This window comes from Polyodon spathula, chromosome 31 (assembly GCF_017654505.1).
Source record: "Polyodon spathula isolate WHYD16114869_AA chromosome 31, ASM1765450v1, whole genome shotgun sequence".
NCBI lineage: Eukaryota > Metazoa > Chordata > Actinopteri > Acipenseriformes > Polyodontidae > Polyodon > Polyodon spathula.
The window spans coordinates 1,446,269-1,463,164 of NC_054564.1; the positions used below are offsets into that span (position 1 = coordinate 1,446,269).

At 46.9% G+C, this 16,896-nt stretch overlaps 1 protein-coding gene across 5 annotated transcripts in view; it reads right to left on the reverse strand.

Moving 5' to 3' along the window:
* tet3 (tet methylcytosine dioxygenase 3) overlaps positions 1-16,896 on the reverse strand; it is a 50,609-nt gene that overhangs the window by 14,522 nt on the left and 19,191 nt on the right. For 3 of the 5 annotated variants that reach the window (XM_041233398.1, XM_041233395.1, XM_041233394.1), the window contains 3 exons: positions 4,428-7,638; positions 1,818-1,841; positions 1,034-1,124 (listed from right to left, as the gene is read on the reverse strand). In XM_041233398.1, the coding sequence (XP_041089332.1) occupies positions 1,034-1,124; positions 1,818-1,841; positions 4,428-7,593 (3,281 nt within the window). In that variant the 5' untranslated portion in view covers positions 7,594-7,638. Of the gene's footprint in view, positions 1-1,033; positions 1,125-1,817; positions 1,842-4,427; positions 7,639-14,456; positions 14,735-16,896 lie in introns of those variants that run through there. The other 2 variants (XM_041233399.1, XM_041233397.1) reach the window with 2 other exon arrangements.

Sequence of the window (16,896 nt, forward strand, 5' to 3'; positions counted from 1 at the left end):
TGTACAATCTTTAAGGATCACACATTGTACAGCTATGGCCAAAGGTTATACATGACCTCAAATTTTAGGATTGAGACATAATTAAAAAATAAAAATAAAAAAGGACATAATTTAGATATTTTATTTCACACCATGTAATCAGAAAATCTACTAAATTACATCACAAAAGCCTACCGGAAGCCACAATAGGAGTACAGTGCATTAGTATTTCATGTTAGATGTCAGATGTGACTGTAAAGCCATAAATGTTTGTCTTTTATTATGTGTTTTTATCGCATATGACCAAACATTTTTAGCATGAATATCAAATTCCACTAATAATGCAAACTTTGTATATTGCAACAGGTCGGGAACATTTCTGGAGAAAACTTGGTGTTATGGGTGTGATTTGCAAATATTTTGGTCAAATATTTATGGCTTTACAAACTATAAACTGGTATGTAATTAAATATGTTAACGTATAAAGCAGAATTTGTTAATTCTGTAGGGTGATGCAAAACCTTTGGCTAGAGCTGGAGGTCATTCCTTTCATTAGGTCAAATCTGATTTGAGAAGATGGGTCGAAGCTGAAGAAGGGCATATTCAGAACCGAGGGGAGAAGGAGCTTTTTCACTGAAAGGGTTCTGAATCAATAAAACAGGCTGCCGGACTGCCTTGTTGAAGCAGAGACTTTCGTATCCTTCAAGAATAGACTGGATGCTGTCATGAACAATACTATACAACCCTCTCTGTGACCATAATAAGACCTTTAGCTAGCTGCCTGGAGGAAGGGCAGTCTGTCCAGCCATGGGTTTCACTTCCCATATTAACCTGGTTAGGGTTTTATGTTCTCCTCTCCTGAGAGCTAGTGGACCAAGTTGGCATCAACACGAGTGAGCCTAGGTGGGCCGAATGACCTTTTAGCATTCTTGAATTTCTTATGTTCTTATGCAAATAAAAGCAATTGGTAGAATCAGTAAACTAGACGTGGAGCACAGCTGTATCAAGGCATGTGTGATGCGCCAGTGGTGGAGGCCTGCAGGACTTCACTCACCTGTCTTCCATGAGCTCTCGAATGGATGCGATGGTCGGCCCGGACCCCAGGTGGGTGTAGTATGGCCCCTCGTCCTTCTCTATGATTTGTTCTGTGACCAAGAAACAAACAAAGCCAAACATGTAATTGCAGGTTTAACCCTACGTGTGCTAGCGGCAGCTGCCAGTCCACCAAGGCCAAAATGTTGGGCTGAAATGCTGCTGTGGTTTTATAAGCAACGAGATGTGTGGGAGAACCCCAAGTCAAATATCCTTGCACTGTGTACAGAGTCACATAGATAGATAGATAGATAGATAGATAGATAGATAGATAGATAGATAGATAGGGATACACAATGATCATACAGTGTGTATAGGGTCTCTATAGACAGATAGATAGATAGATAGATAGATAGATAGATAGATAGATAGATAGATCAATGCTAGATATATCTATATGGGGGTAACTATAGATAGATACCAAATCAACATTAACACCAGCCTTGTACATTACTGGTGGAGTTGATGTTTGCCCTCTAGCCCCTCGTACACACACAACAAATTGACTCCCATAAACAGCCTGAGCGTGTGTTGTGTAATTCTGGGATTGTGAGCCTCGCACACGAGTCTCACTAGCGTAAACCAAGACATGGTCTTCTGAGGCTCAGGTTTGGAACGGGGTGGTGGGGCCATTGCAGGAAAGTCGCTGTGAGAGTTCAGTTAACCCTTTCAGCACAGTGGAGACGCTCCTTTGTTTCTCGAGACAGCTGAGCGCTGTGTGGAGGAGCAGTCCAGGGGCAACGTACCTTTGAGGGGGGTGGTGAAGGGTCCTAAGAGAGGGAGAGGCGAGAGAGAAGCAATAGCAGGGGTTAATGCAGGCAAAGCATGTCCTAGACCAGTCGATCTTTTCAATGGGCTCCCTTACCTTACCTTACAATTACATAACTGGGATTGGCATTACCCTTAGAAAAGTTTCTCATAGTAAAGAAACAGCAAATTGTAATAAGGCATAGTGAAAGCATGGTAAAGTGCATGTACAGTGATGCATGGCACACCACAGTAAACTATGGTAAATGCATAGGGGGAATCTATCATGCACGTTTACTGTGGTTGCAAACATCATTGAAAACGTAAATCTAAAAAAACTATTCCAATGTTAATTGATGACTGCTCTTAAATCTTGATTAAAACCCAGAGTTAACCCTTTGCGGACCAGGTCGACATTCCAATTTTCCCCTTCCAACATGTGCGGACCTGAGAACCAGGGATGGAAGGAAAAGCTGGAGTTTTGTCCTTGAGGTTTTGAGGAAGGAGGGTCGGGAAAGGGTTAACCAAACCAAGGGAAAGAGAAAGTTGAATTGAAATCTCTGGTATCTGGGGAGCGGCTGTGCGGCATGCAAGGTCACATTCTTGGGTGGGTAAGGAGGGGTGGGGGGGATGTGTGTGACTGCTGATCAGTGTGATTGTCCGAGCGAGGGGGGGGTGGGTGACAATCTGGACCTCTGTCAACCCTCCGGCTAAGAATCTGAGAAAGAGCGAAGGGGGAAGAGAAAAAGAGTGAGGACTTCATGACCTTCATGAACGTTGGGAGACAACCAATTCTGTAGTAACTAAAAGTATTTTTTGTAGTTAGACACTTCAACATGACTTCAACAAACTATGGATTGTGATCTGTTCGAATATCAGAAAGATAAACTTAGCTGATTTTTCTTCTTCTTCTTCTTGTCTTCCTCGGTCTCCTCCTTTTCTTCTTCTTCTTGGATTGTGATCTGCTCAGATCTCGGTAAGATAAACTAAGCAGCAGCAACAGCAGCAGAGCCAAAACTACAGACTGAGATGCAGACCCCTGCCAGGAATCGGAGGGAGAAGCGCTGAGAGCCACACGTCTTTTTCTTTCTCTCTCATTCTTTTTGATGAAGTGTGGCTTCGCTGCCGCTTTCATTTCTGCCATCTGGCAGGCAGCCAGGAGAGCAGGCAGGCAGAGCCCCGCTCAGCTGGAAACTCACAGCCCAGACAGAGCAGATCAATAACCAACAAAGAGAGCGGATGATTGTATCAGTGTCTGATAGTGGAGACGCATGGGGAGGGAGGAGGTGTGGGAAAGAGGAGAGAGGGAGGGGTGTGACAGAGGGGGAGGAAGAGAGAAGGGAAGGAGAGAGAGGGGAAGGGGAGAGGAGAGAAGGGGGGAGAGAGGGAGGGAGAGAGAAGGGGAAGGGGAGAGGGAGCAATGAAAGAGGGAGCAGGACAAAGGAGAAAAGGAAAGGGTCAGAGAGGGAGAGAAAATAAGAGAGTGGGAGGCAGAGTGTAGGAAAGAGGGAGAAATCTAAACTAGGAAAAGGTATGTTGACCCTGACCGGTCCCTCCCTGACCGGTCTCTATTTTTTATATCCCTTCTCAGCTGCAGTGTGGGCTTTTCAGAAGCTGTCTACCCAAACGGGAGGCTGACGGATTGCAAATGAAGGAGCGGACGTGCTTTCAGATTGAATCGTCTCGATCCCCTTCTCAAGGGACAAAAGAGCCATTTGCCCCTCCTGCTCTTTTGTGTGTGTCCCGCGCTCCTCTGCACCCCCTTCCCTCTCCATAATCCTGTTAAAGGTTTCTGTTCACAAATAAATGAACCAGACGGTCGAGCTGCACGCTGACTGAGTCTGGCTGGCAGCTCAAGCAGGGAGCAGAGCGAACTGAGCTGGGATAGACAGCTCCACGGGTGCTGAACTTGCTGTAAACTCTCAAGGACGTGTCTTCAATGGTAGTTTACAACGCAGTACAGTGTAAGGCATCAGGCAGTGTGGCTTAAAAAAAAACCTGGCAGACTGTTTCGGCTTGGCAGTTGGAGGATTATATAAAGTTTTGCACAGATACAAACTTTACTCAATTCATCAAAACAGGCTTCATCTTTTTAGCACTGGAATGTCCCACTTTTAGAAACAAGTTTTATCACAAGTGTATAAGCAGTTCACCAGACGCAAGTAATAAACAGTAAGTGACTTGAAGACAGAAGCACAGGCAGCTCCTAAATTCACCAAATTCTTTAACCCTCAATAATCTATGGTTAAAATTCACAATCGCATTCTCCTGATTAAGGCTGCAAAATTGGTCGTAAAAATTAACTGGATAAGCTGCCCCTTAGGTAACAATGTAAAACTTCAAAAGTTGAGCAGGCAAACATTTCAACTAGAGCCATCGTCAGTCTCTACTTGACTTAGCGTTTGCCTGATAATCTTTAAGGTAAAACTACAGGAAGCTAAATCAAGCAGGCAAACGTTTATAGTCTGAAGAAGGCACTGTTTGCTTGGTTTTGTTTCTTATAACTGTCTAACGTTCTGATTGATTGTTTTAAAGCTAATAATCTGTGACTGAGTGCGTGTTGGATGCAGAACTAATTAGAAAGAACCCTGGCTTGCTTGCTAACTCACCGACACAGTCACAGCTGGGGAACTCTGCCTGCGTCCCCTTGATGGGGGTGTCCAGGAGGCTCTTTGTGGGAGTGTCCAGATAGCGTAGGGGGGACTCCAGGAAGCCATTGATCGAGGGGGTGAAGGGGGGCTCACCCTTGGAGGGGGTCTCTCCTTCTCCCAGCCCGTTGTCCATGCTGAAGCAAGCAGCGGTGGACAAAACCGTGATAGCACCAGAAGACTCAATCTTGATCTTCTTCGGGGAGCAGGGAGAGGAGAAGGGCAGCGTGAAAGGGTTCTCCAGCACCCGGTGCTGCTGCTGCTGCAGGACAGAGTCCCGGGAGGGGGAGGCAGACTGGAGGGGCAGACATGGGGCTTCCGATACTCCCTGAGACTGAGATGATGACAACGGGTCAAAATCGGAAATGACGTTGGGGGTTCGACGTTCGACGTCCTGACCAGCTCCTGGTGGCGCTACAGAAGAGTTTTGGAGAGCACCGTTTGCAGAAGGCTGAGGAGTTGAGGAGGTCAGTTCCAGTTTGGGATGTCCTGAGTTAGATTCATGCTGCTGCTCTTGCTTTTGCTCTTGCTGATCGCTGTCCCCTCCGAACTCAGCCTCAAACTGCCGGATGAGGTCCTCGAACTTGTCCTCAAGTGTGTGAATGCCCTGGAGAGCTGGGGCAAGGGGACCTCTCTTGCCGGGCTGACCTGTATCGGGTTCCTGGCCTGAGGAGCTCACCCTGGGATCCGAAGCCTTGTATTGTTCATCCGACCCTGAACCAACTTGACTCCCGACGTTCTCCACAAAATCCATGGAGGCGGGAGGCAGGGTGGAGGAAGTGGAGGCTGGTACAGGAGTGAGGTTAGTGGGGGTCGAAATAGGGCCGCTCCCAGGGAAGTCTGCTTGTCCTGGAGCAGCCTGGTAGGCTGGGGAAGTAGTTGACGTTGCAGCACTGTGAGCGATCAGTTCCTGAGTATTGGGTGGTGCAAGCCAGGTGTTCAGTGGGTGCTGCGCAGGCTGCCCTGGGAATCTGTTGACCGAAAGCTGGTCGGGGGTCAGGTAGCGGCTTTCTGCCCCTGCCATAGCTGCCAATGCCAAGGCGGCTTGCCGGCTTTCCTCCTGGGCTTTCTGACGGAGCAGATCCAGGTTGATCTGCGCTTGGGGGAGGAAGGTTGGGAGGGAGGCTTTTTGCTTGGTCTTCTTGATGACGATCTGTTTGGGTTTGGGCAGAGGGGACTGCTGGTTCGCGCCCAAGGGGAGCTTTTGGGACGGAGACGAGCCGACCTTCTTGGTCTTTTTCTCTTTGACCTCCTGCTTGACGAGATGCCCGCCATGAGCAAACCAGCTCTGCTGAAGGTCCCGGAAGTTGGACGGCAAGGCGGAGGGGTTGGGGCTGTGTTCCTGGAAGAGGTTCCTCTTGTGATGCAAGTGCTGTTGCAGTGCGGCCTGGGTCTTGTAGTGCAGGCTCATAGCCTCAGAGTGCTGGTGAGGAAAATGGTTCATGGCTTGACCATTGACCAGACTGCAATTCCTCCCACTGGAGGAGAAAGCAGGATCCACAACCTCATTTTTAATCTTGGAGGCAGCCAACAACCCTTTGTCTTTGAGATGCTGTGGATGCTGCTGCAACACTTCGGGGATTTTAAACACAGATGGCATGTATTTGTTGTTAGTGTCTCCCAGCAACTGGTGGAGCTCCGTCATGGGGTCACTGAACGGGGATGGGGAGCTCTGAGTGCGGTTCAACATCCTCCAGGGATTGGCCGCTTGGCCCGGCTTGGTAAAGTTGGGGCTTTCCGGCAGAGCAGGGTTTGGGCTGTGTCCGGGTCTGGAGAATGTGGCTGGGGATGGGTTCTGGGAAGGCTGGTTGGCTGGTTGTTGACTGCCGGAATTGGGCAAGGGCTCCCAAATGGGCTGGTCCTGCTGGTCCTGCCTCTGCTGCCTTTGGAAATGGGAAGTCGGAGGAACGATCTGGCTTGGGAACACCTGGGAAGAAGATTGAAAACTGTTAAAACTGCCGCTGTTCCTACTGCTCTCCAGTTGCATCTGCAAGGCCTGTTGGTTTTCCCAGTGTGAGTGATTAGGAGGATCAAAGGGTGACACGCTGACGGGAGATGCTAGAGATGATGATAAGGATGAAGAGGAGTCTGTGCCTCCCACAAGTGCTCCCTGGTCATTGGAGCCACCACAAGAGGTTTGCAAAGAAGGCGGGGAAGGTTCCGAGTGGCTAGCGCTGTCGTGTTGCTGAAGTTGGGGTAGGTGGTGACTCAGGAAAGGATTGGGGTGATACAGCGAGGGGTTGGCTGTTGCCGACTCCCCAGCTGGTACAAAGGGCTGGGGAAGAATGGAGGACAGCTGGGTGAGGGCCTCGATAGCGATTGCCGTTTGCAAGCTGACGTTCCTCTCCTTGGCGATGGAAATGGCGTTTTGGGAGTAGGGGGTAAAATGAGCCGCCGTCGAAGGCGTTCCGGCACGATCTTCCCGTCCCTCTGCTTCTGTTTCCGCGGCGGGGCTCGGGGCTCGGTGGGGGGTAGGGAAAGCGCCGTTGACGGGTTTCAAAGGCATTCGATCACACTGATCGACAGTCCCACACTTCTGCTCAGTCCCAATGGCCATTTTGATTTTCTTCTCCAGCCACTCCAGATAGTCGGGGCACTCCGGGCCGTCACAGTTGCAGTTGGGCGGCTTTTTCCCGTGTCTGGCCAGACTCAGGGCGTTCTGCAGCACGCTCAAGTCCTCTTCCCCCTGGCCGTCAGAGCCCCCGACGCTCCCCTTACCCCTGCCAGCCTCGGACAGGCTGCTGCTGTCGCCGGCCATCTCCATGTTGAATTGCTCGTACAGCACCGTGGTCTGCAGTAACTCAGGCCCCGGTGTGCCCGTCTCTCTGTTGAAAGGCGTTGGCATGGACACAGCGGAGGCGGAAAAGGCTACCAGGGTCCTAGCGTCCTCCATATCCACGTCGTTGTGTGTTGTTGTTTTTTCAGAGCAGCCCCCCATCCGGTTTCCCTCCAGTTCTCTATCTGTTTCGGGGAACTGTCCCTCTCCTCCCTCTCCTTCATCCCCATGCTGCTGCCCCTCTCCCTCTTCTTGTTCCTCGTCCTTCCCGCAGGCTCCCTTCCCCAGGCCGGGACGCTCCCCCAGTCTCAGCCTGCTTTCCTCCTCATGCTCGATTGGCCCCCCTTCCATTTGGCCAGTTCTGGGGCCATCCACTGAACTGACCCCTGAACCTGTCTGTAGAGAGAGAGAGAGAGTGAGAGAGAGAGAGAGAGAGAGAGAGAGAGAGAGAGAGAGAGAGAGAGAGAGAGAGACAGAGAGAGAGAGAGAGAAAGGAGCGGTCAGTCACTCAGATTCATCAATCTTAATCATTTAACGTAGAGTAGAATTAATACAGAAATACAGACACAATTTCAGAAAAGCAAAAGACTCTTAAATAAAATAATTCTATTGATTACAACTACCAAGATACTTCTCGGAAACAATGATGTAAAAGCTCCTTTATGCAGTAGTTTGTTTTTTCTTGCTGGTTCTCAAGTGTTTTGCATTTTTGCAGTTGCTGCCGACATTCTCTGGTGTGGATTTGCTCATACGCTGAGACTGCACTTCTGCGTCCACTGAATTGGTTGGAAGTGTAAGGCAAAGCTTTGCCAAGTTATACAGCTGTGGAAATCGATTAGAAACAGTCCCAAAACTCGGTTACCCAAAGGTATCTGGCATTCTTTAATAAAGGACATATATGCAGCGCGTTCGTTGTCATGTTATTTGACCCATCCAGGAATATATTTTATCCGTACCAAGTCAAAACAAAGAACATGCCTACTTGGATATAAAATTCGAACTGCATTTAAAAAGTAAACAGCAGGTTGTTTGAAGCGAGGTGGCTGTGCTTGATTGTACCTGTAGTGCTGATTTAACTTGGGTACAACCCACACAGGAATACTTTTTTGTCTGCGCTGACTTTCCAGTTTGGTTTCTGAAAGCTGTTGTTTGTTCTCGTTTTGTTCAGCAGCCTCTGTAGTGGCCTTTTGCTTAATGTGTGATTCTGAAGTTATAGAGATTCTGCTTTGTCGTTCATTTTTGGTATTTTACCTCCAATGCTGAAAACTAGATTTTAGCGACCTAAACCAAAGCAATGTAGCACTGACTTTGTCCCACTACCTACTGTACAGTACAGGTCACAGAAAAGCCAGTACAGACGCACTGATAGGCTGATTAAAACACTGTTGTCATCTGAACAGTAAACAAGATAGTTAACCGTTCTGGAGTATTTTTTTTTTTAAGTTATATTTCTCTAAGGTTTTATTTTTGCCTAAGTGCAATGCACACAGGAAGGCGAAGGAATAAAAAAAAGCCTATCTACAGAAGAAAGATACGTAGTTTGCTTCGCTTGCGTTGTGCAGTAGTTCACAAGGGTTCTTTCCTCCCCTCACCAACTGCAAGTGTCCCGATTTTTTACTCTTGCTATCTGGTCGCCCTACAGTATAGTACAGTATAGTATAGTATAGTATATCGCTTTTATATTCAAACACTACACTGATGAAGGCAGAAGGTCAAACCACGTGTCTTCGACAGGACTGTTGTCTCGGGTCTTTAAAGGTATTTAACTAGACAGGCCCTTGAGGCCAGAGGCATGCAAGAACTAACTGAACCCACTCCCAGTACAGACTAATAAGAGATCACAATGGTTACCTCGCATGAATCATTAACAGCGCACCCCCTCTGCCCTGCAAAGGTGAGTAAACACAGCCTTTAGACTGCAGGAACCTGCGTGCCTCAGCGAGCCGTGGGCTGCTGAAGAGAAGTGCCTGCTGTGGGTTTGCCTGGCTTGTTTGATGACACACAGGTCTAGTGCTGCTCCCAGCGCCCCTGTTGACACACGTCGCAACAGAAACAGTGACGCTACAGCGGCAGCCGGTTCTGCTGCACCCAGCTGCTCAGCAAGGCAATCCTGGTGCAAACACATGCTGATCACCCCCCTTCCCTGTGTATAAGATGTGTTGTGAAGTTGCCTCTGCTGGTAATACTGTGGTCTGCTAATGGTTTCATAGACAGGGTTTCTTCAGGGTGATAACGTCCTTTGGATGAGACGTAAAACAGGCAAGGCCCTATTGTGACTCTGCAGCAGCAGTTGTTCACCCCCTAGTCTCTGTAAGTCACTGTGGATAAAAGCGTCTGGTCCTGGGTTATAATGGGATCCCAGCGGGAATTCTGTGAGTCGTTCCTGATCATGCTTCCTGGTATAGGTTTGCTTAGCTTTAACCCCTTCCTTTCCCTACTCCTGCCTGCCTTCCTCCCTTCTCTTAACCCCTTCCTCTCCCAGGATGCACTGTCAATCGCTTGCAGAGTTATTCTGCAGCTCAAGGCATTTTCCTGAGCTCTAAACATTCACTCACAGGGCACACGGTCCCAGCACTCAAAAAGGAAACGACTAAATATATTCGGTCACTTCTGTGTTTACACCAGCTTTCCTTCCTCATGAAAACGTGTCAATGGGACTTTGCATGAAGTTGCCGTTATGCAAAAAAAAAAGCACTTCTCATTCCCGTGTGTGTGTGTGTGTGTGTGTGTGGTCAGTGTGTCGTGATAGTTAGGTGCAAGTGAAGCACCATGTGTTGACCAGGAGTACAGTTTGTGACCACCACCTTGTTTTTGTCACGACAGGACACATCAAAACAGACCAACTGTCTGGTTAACTGTCTGTCCAACAGAGTAACACCTATTATTCAGAGTCTGATCTGTATATTGTTTTAGCTGCATAAATATTTAGTCCAGCCCTGATTAACTTTCATGGCAGTGGAGGCTCACGACCCTGTGCAGAATAGTAATGAGAGTCAAAGTCTGCATTATGATAGCAAGACATTCAGTGTGTAGCTGGGTACAAAGGGGTGAGGGAAGGAGGGAATACGAGAGAGAGCAGAGAGAGAAAGACAGCAGAGAGAGAGCGAGAGAGAGAGAAAGCAGAGAGAGCAGAGAGAGCAGAGAGAGAAAGAGAGCAGAGAGAGGGAGAGAGAGCAGAGGAAGAGAGAGAGCAGAGAGAGCAGAGAGAGAGCACATGAAGAGAGAGGTCTCGATCTTCCTGATCTCTCTCGTCTCTCGCTCTTCGTACTCCTCTCAATCGGGGCACTTCTCTCAGAGAGAGGGAGTGAGAGAGAGCGAGAAAGGGGGGATAACATCAAACTTAACATGGTCAATCAGCTTCAAAATGCTTCAGGTAGTCAGGTCTCTACACTGAAGGTCTATACAAAAGCTAAAATGTTTGACTTAGTTTCGTACAGCTTTTTAACTGAGAATAAACTTACACTTAAGAACAGAGATGAAAGCATAAGACAAACGTTTGCCTACTTAACCAGTCCAGGACTTCCCTATCTCTGCCTCTTTATCTCACTGTCTCCCTGTCATCTCTCCAAGAAAGTCCATTCCCTGTTTTATAATCCAGTTCAGCTTTCCCGCATCTCTCTGTCTCTATCTTTCTGTCTCACTCTCTCTGCTTTCTTTCAAACTGCCCATTACCTTTCAAAAATCCAGTCCAGGATTTCCCCCTCTCTACAGGTCTCTTTATCTCTCTGTCTCCCTGCCTTCTCTCAGATACAGTCCATTCCTTTTCAAATATCCAGTCCACGTTTTTCCTATATCTGCCTCCCTGCATTATTACAAACACAGTCCATTCCCCTCCCCTGATCCAGTCCAGAATTCCTCTCTCACACTACCCACGATATCAGACAGCAGTATCTTCAAGGAGCTGTCAGGATTGAGAATGCATAAGGTAAGTCCTCAGTCTCCAAATACTGCAAATGCTTGAATGGAAATAGCTACAGCATGCAGCATTGCAGTACATAAACACCAGTAAAGACCACTTGTAACTTTTTGCTTATTACATGCCTGAGCTAAAACAGAGAGGGCATTATTTTCACTGCAGAAATAACTGCAGGGCTGCAGTTTAGATCATAGACTGGCAGACAATAAGGCAGGATCCTACCCAGTGTTTTATTCAGGTGTGTGTGTGTCTGATTTACAATAAAACACAGCTTTTTTCTTTGATAGACCTTTTATAACTGACCGTGAACAATCGTGCGAATTTGTGCAAAACTGCATTGCCAGGCCTAATGCTGTAATGTGTTATTCAGCTACCTGGAGTATTTTATAGCGTGGAAATCACACAGGCGCAAGAGAGTCCAGTTAAACAAACTGCTTAGCGACTTGTAGTTCAGTAACGTGTACAGCACTGTGATCGCCTTTTTTTATTTTATTTACAAAAATCGCTACCCAGGACGAACTCTTGAGCTGCAACAATTCTTTCCAAGATTGTCCCTGCAAAAAGGTCAAACAAAAGATGCTTTCACACGCTGGCCACCCCATCAAACACAGCTAACTAACAGAGAGGAAACATCTAGCAGCAACACTCAATAACAGCAACAACTAACTTCTTAAATACGCAGACATCGGGTGAAAAAATAATCCATACGCCAACGCAGGGATCGAAATAAGATTCCCATTGCATAGCGGTTTGCTTCATTCCATGTTTTACTGCGAGTTTAATAAGACACACCTGAGCTTTTGTGACCTGTACACGCTGGGGCTAATCAAGCTCGTAGTAAAACCCGGAATAGGTTTGACTGCTTTGCAATAGGAGTCCCTGTAACGATGAACGATTTGAACTAGTCACTAGTTAGTGACGATGACAATCACTAATCCTAATAACCGTCACCACAGAATCAGAGATCAGTACAAAGTTATCAAAGGTCGAGAAGCTAGGCTTTGAATGGCGTTAGATAAAGGCGTCTGTGTCGACGTGAGAGGCCAGCACTTCGGGGGTTAAACTACTTGACCATGGCCCCGCCCCCTCTCTTTCTGAAAGTGTGTCACATGGGAAACACCGGTTCAATATTTATCCTGCCGCAGATTGCACTACGACCACCGCCTCTGAGTATCAACAGCAGACTGCAAGTCTGAGATAGTAAACAAACTGGTTTGAAGATATAACAATTGCTACTTGAGCGCGTTCCTTTGCAACCGGGTGACTCCTGTGTTTATAGGTCACCTGAACTCAGCAGCCCTGTCGGATTATCGGACGCTCTTATCAGCCTCTTGCTTCACTTCCAGTGACTGAACCATCACCAACCCACAGCTTTGCTTAGTCTTTTCATAGCTAATCAAGGCATTTACATAACCAAATACAGTTGGGAGTGTTGTAAGAATGCACGTTTGTGTGTGTGTGTGTGTGTGGGCGAGTGTGTGAACATGTGACTGTGAGTGAAAGAGACACCCAAGACATTTAATACCAGTTTACCTCGTATAGCATACAGTGCCTGCAATGACATTACAACCCATTTCATTCCACACACTTTACACTCATCCTCATCTGGCCTCGATTTGCTTATGTCCTTTAAGTGAAAAAAAAAAAAAAATGCCATTGAGGTCAATTAACCTTAGCTAGCCATTAGCGGCATTGCCGTCAGTAGCAACGTTACAAAGGGTTTGGAACAGATACAGCGCTGTACAGACAGATAGTGGATACGGCAGCACTACCAGCACTGTGTGTTCATACCATTGGGATTCAAAATATGAAAACTATTCTGCCACTCCTGTTGCGGCTGACCTTGTGCTACCATTATCACAGAGCCACTGGCATTGTGGGAGCAGCCGTCTGTCTGTCTGTGTGTGTGTCTGTCTGTCTGTATGCGTTTATGACTGCAGAGCTACACTGCTACTGCGAGAGCAAAAAAAGGTCAGAGAGAAGAAGAAAAGGGTGCCAAACATGAGAGAGAGAGAGAGAGAGAGAGAGAGAGAGAGAGAGAGAGAGTCAAATCAAGAACCGGCGAGCGAGCGAGAGCAAGAGCGAGAAGGCTGACAAAAAATAAGCCGTTTTCTTTTTTTTTTTTTTTTACTGCAGACGGTAGTTTTATGAACTCCAGCCATTTGCCTCTTCGTGCTGCTCTGGTGTTGCTGGAGTACAGCTTTTTTAAAATATCTGTCACGTTTAGGAAGCCCGCTCTACACTACCTCACTCATTGCTCAGGCTCCCAGCCTCCTGACTGGTCAAATCCCACCACTGTACAAGTGCGTCATCAAAGTGGCGACAGACAAACACTGAACTTGAACAGAAAATTTCCCATACTCCCAACACACAGCTATGAAACAGAGTGTTCAAAAGCACACTTATTCCTTTCCGAGATAGCGGACAGCGATGTGTACAGTACTGCACACTTGAGAGAATGAAATGTCTTTATTTCACGGGTTGAAGACAGCTTTTATTTATTTCATTCAGCAGTGCTAAAGGCGACTCTGTATTTTGAGACTACAAGAAACTGCCAGGGTTTATTCATTTTAGTGCACATCCTTTTTAAAAAAAAAACTATAATACAATCCTGCTGCTAGTCTCAGCTGCAAACACAAATAATTGTTTCTGTAGCGACTGGAAAGAAAGGAAGCAAGGCTGATCCGTCTAGGGCTTTTAAAAATGTCGTGGCAAGACATTACACCAGAGTAATTGCAGAAGAGAATATGGCAGTTCCTGATTTTATACATTTTTCACTATAGCTCAGGCGACCTTGCCACTCTTGCAAATACTGAAAAATCACATTGAGAAACTGCAGGCATTAAAACACACACATACACACACACACGCACACACATATGGTTCGTTTCTTCTCGTTAGACCTACTCGAATAACATTTTGTCTGTTTGCGTGTTAACATTGGCACGAATTGGGTATATCATGGTAGTATTTGTAATACCGGGTGGTAACAGTTAAAGTGCTAACATAGACTTACAAAAGACAGAAAGAAACTCTGCTTCCCTCCCTTTGAATTAAGGAGTTGTTTTATGGTGGCACAGAGGGGGAGGGGAAAGGGGAAAGTTTGGTTTGTTTTCGGTCCAAACTGGTTGTATCGTTCAATTTGATTATAATATTTATTATGTATTAATATAATATAATATTATAATGAGCATATCGAGTAGCATTATATATCATATGTAATAATAATAATAATAATAATAATAATAATAATAATAATAATAATCAGACACGCTCCAGCTGCCTGTCTGGTACTTACGTTAGCAAGGTCCACCCAAAGCAGCTAGCAGTACAAGGAACTTGAAGAAGGCAACACATCAAGAGACAGAGCAGAGAATGTGACTGCAAGCCCTACAACCCAAGGGTGTAGAGTGCAGGAAACACAGCGGTAATCTGGTGAGCTTTTCAGGCTTTCACAGACACACAGAGACACAGACTCACACACACACTCTCTTTCTCTCTCTCTGTCACACTCACACACACAGACTACACGCCAGACTCTGTTTCCCTCTCACGATACACACGCACAGTGGAACTGTATTTCTCTCTTGCTCTTTAACTCTCTCCCTGTTCTCTATTTCTTTCTCCCCTCCTCTCTCTCTCTCCCCCCCCCCCCCCCCCCCCCCCCCCCCCCCCTCTCTCTCTCTCTCTCTCTCTCTCTCACACACACACACACACAGGCCTCTCCGCCCTGCCCCCACTCTTTCAAGCACACACTGTCTCCTCCTCTCTGGTTACGGCAGATGTAAAGGCCATTATTCCAGTCACACTGCGCACGTACTTTACAATGCAGCAAGATTGTAAAGAGCAGGCAGAGCCTGCAGGAGCAACTCGCACAGCAGAGCACAGCACAGCAATGGACAAGCGTTCTGCCATTCTTAAGCATTGCTAGATGTGTGTGTATACGGATGTCTGCATGTCTGTGACCACGTCTGTGCGTGTTTGTAAGTACACGTATGTTTTAGCACTGTGACTGCAAAAAAGGGACGAGATGAACTAGAAGGGCTGGCGTTAGTCGCTAGAACATTTTTACATTTTGTTTGTTTGTTGATTTATTTTTTCAGCCTAAATTTGGCTTTTGCATCCAGGGAAAGAAAGCTAGAAGGAAGCAAAGGAGGAGGGAACGAAGAAAGAAAGAAAATAACGTGTAAACATACGTAGGGAAATTATTTTCTTTTTTAGGTGGGGAGGGCATAGTTTGGGCGTATATTAATTTACTCGAAGATTCTGGTTAATTAACAAAGTACCTAATTCATAATTGATTCTTGGTAGGTAGCTCGCCATACTTCTGCCCTTATGGCAGTTGGAGATAGAGAATGCTCTTATTATTTTTACCAGTCACTAAGCAGAACCTTTTATCCAAAGCGACATACAGAGACTTGTGAACTGTGCATCAACAACTGCTGCTGGAGAGTCACTTTCAATAGGACCTTGGTTTTATGTCTCATCTGAAAAAGAGTTAAGTGATTTACCCAGGGTCACACACAGTGAGAGTGGGTGAGCTGGGATTGAACCTGTAACCACCTGGTAACAAGCCCCTTTCTTTAACCACTGGACCATCAAGACTCTTGGTGTTGGATGTGTTATTCTTGTGCTGGGACTCATCGGAAGCAGCTGTTTCACAGACATTGAAATCTTATAATAAAACTAACGAACTGAAGAGAACTAAAGAGGCCATCCAAAGCACTGCCAAAACCACGAGGCGCCATACTGGACTGGATCGAAAGTAATCAACGGATCTGATTCTCTACCGCTATCCATCTGAGCCCGTTCCATCGCTCCCCCTTTCCTCTCTCTCTCTTTCTCTTTCACTCCCCTGCTCCATCTATCTCCTTTTGCTTTCCCTCTCTCACTTTCTATTCCCCGCTCAATCTCTCTCTCTTGCCTTCTTTCCCTCTCCCTCTCCCCCTCGCTTTACTTCTCCCCCCTCCACTCCCTCTCGCTCGTTTGCTGCCCTTTCTACCTCAGTGATGTAACGCTAGACGCAGTGACAGTTATTGCAGCCAAGGAATTCTCCCAGAATAACTACAGCCTCTCCAGCCTTGGATCAAGGCCAGTCAAAACACACACGTGTGTGCTGTACGGCAAAAACAAAAAACGTGCGTGTCTGTGTGCCGTCCCATCTGCGTGTGTCTGTGTGTGAATTAGGTCTGCAGTGCTAGCCAATGGTAAAAGCACAAAGAGTAGCAATACGTGGATCAAGCAAAGTCGCGATACAGCACAGGCAAGCACAGGAAATCACGGGTTGACCACGTTAGATGCAGGACAAATACTTCAGCACGGTAACGGCATTGCAAAAGTACTCTGTGCCGATCACAAAGATAAATAAGGGTGTGTGTTGTAATGAACTCAAATCCCAGCCCGTTAAAGTGAATGGAGAGGCGAGGGCTGGACGCAAACCACAATCCACGCAAGGAGGAACGTCTCACTGTTCAATTAAAGAGCAAGCTCTGTGGTCGAGAGGCAAGTACGGGTCTGATGCTGATGTCGGTGTCATTAACTCGTGAGCTGCTCAAAGGAGATCCATTGGAGCGTGTTGGGGGACAGTCCACAAGGTCATGCCCCTCATCAATTCCCTGGCATTATTCTGTCCAGTAGTGCAGTCAAGGGGAAATGCAGCTAGATTAAGTTTACCCGCTTTTCCTCTGGGGGAATACAGCGTTCATCCGCTACTCATTTAAGGAATACAGCGTTTACTC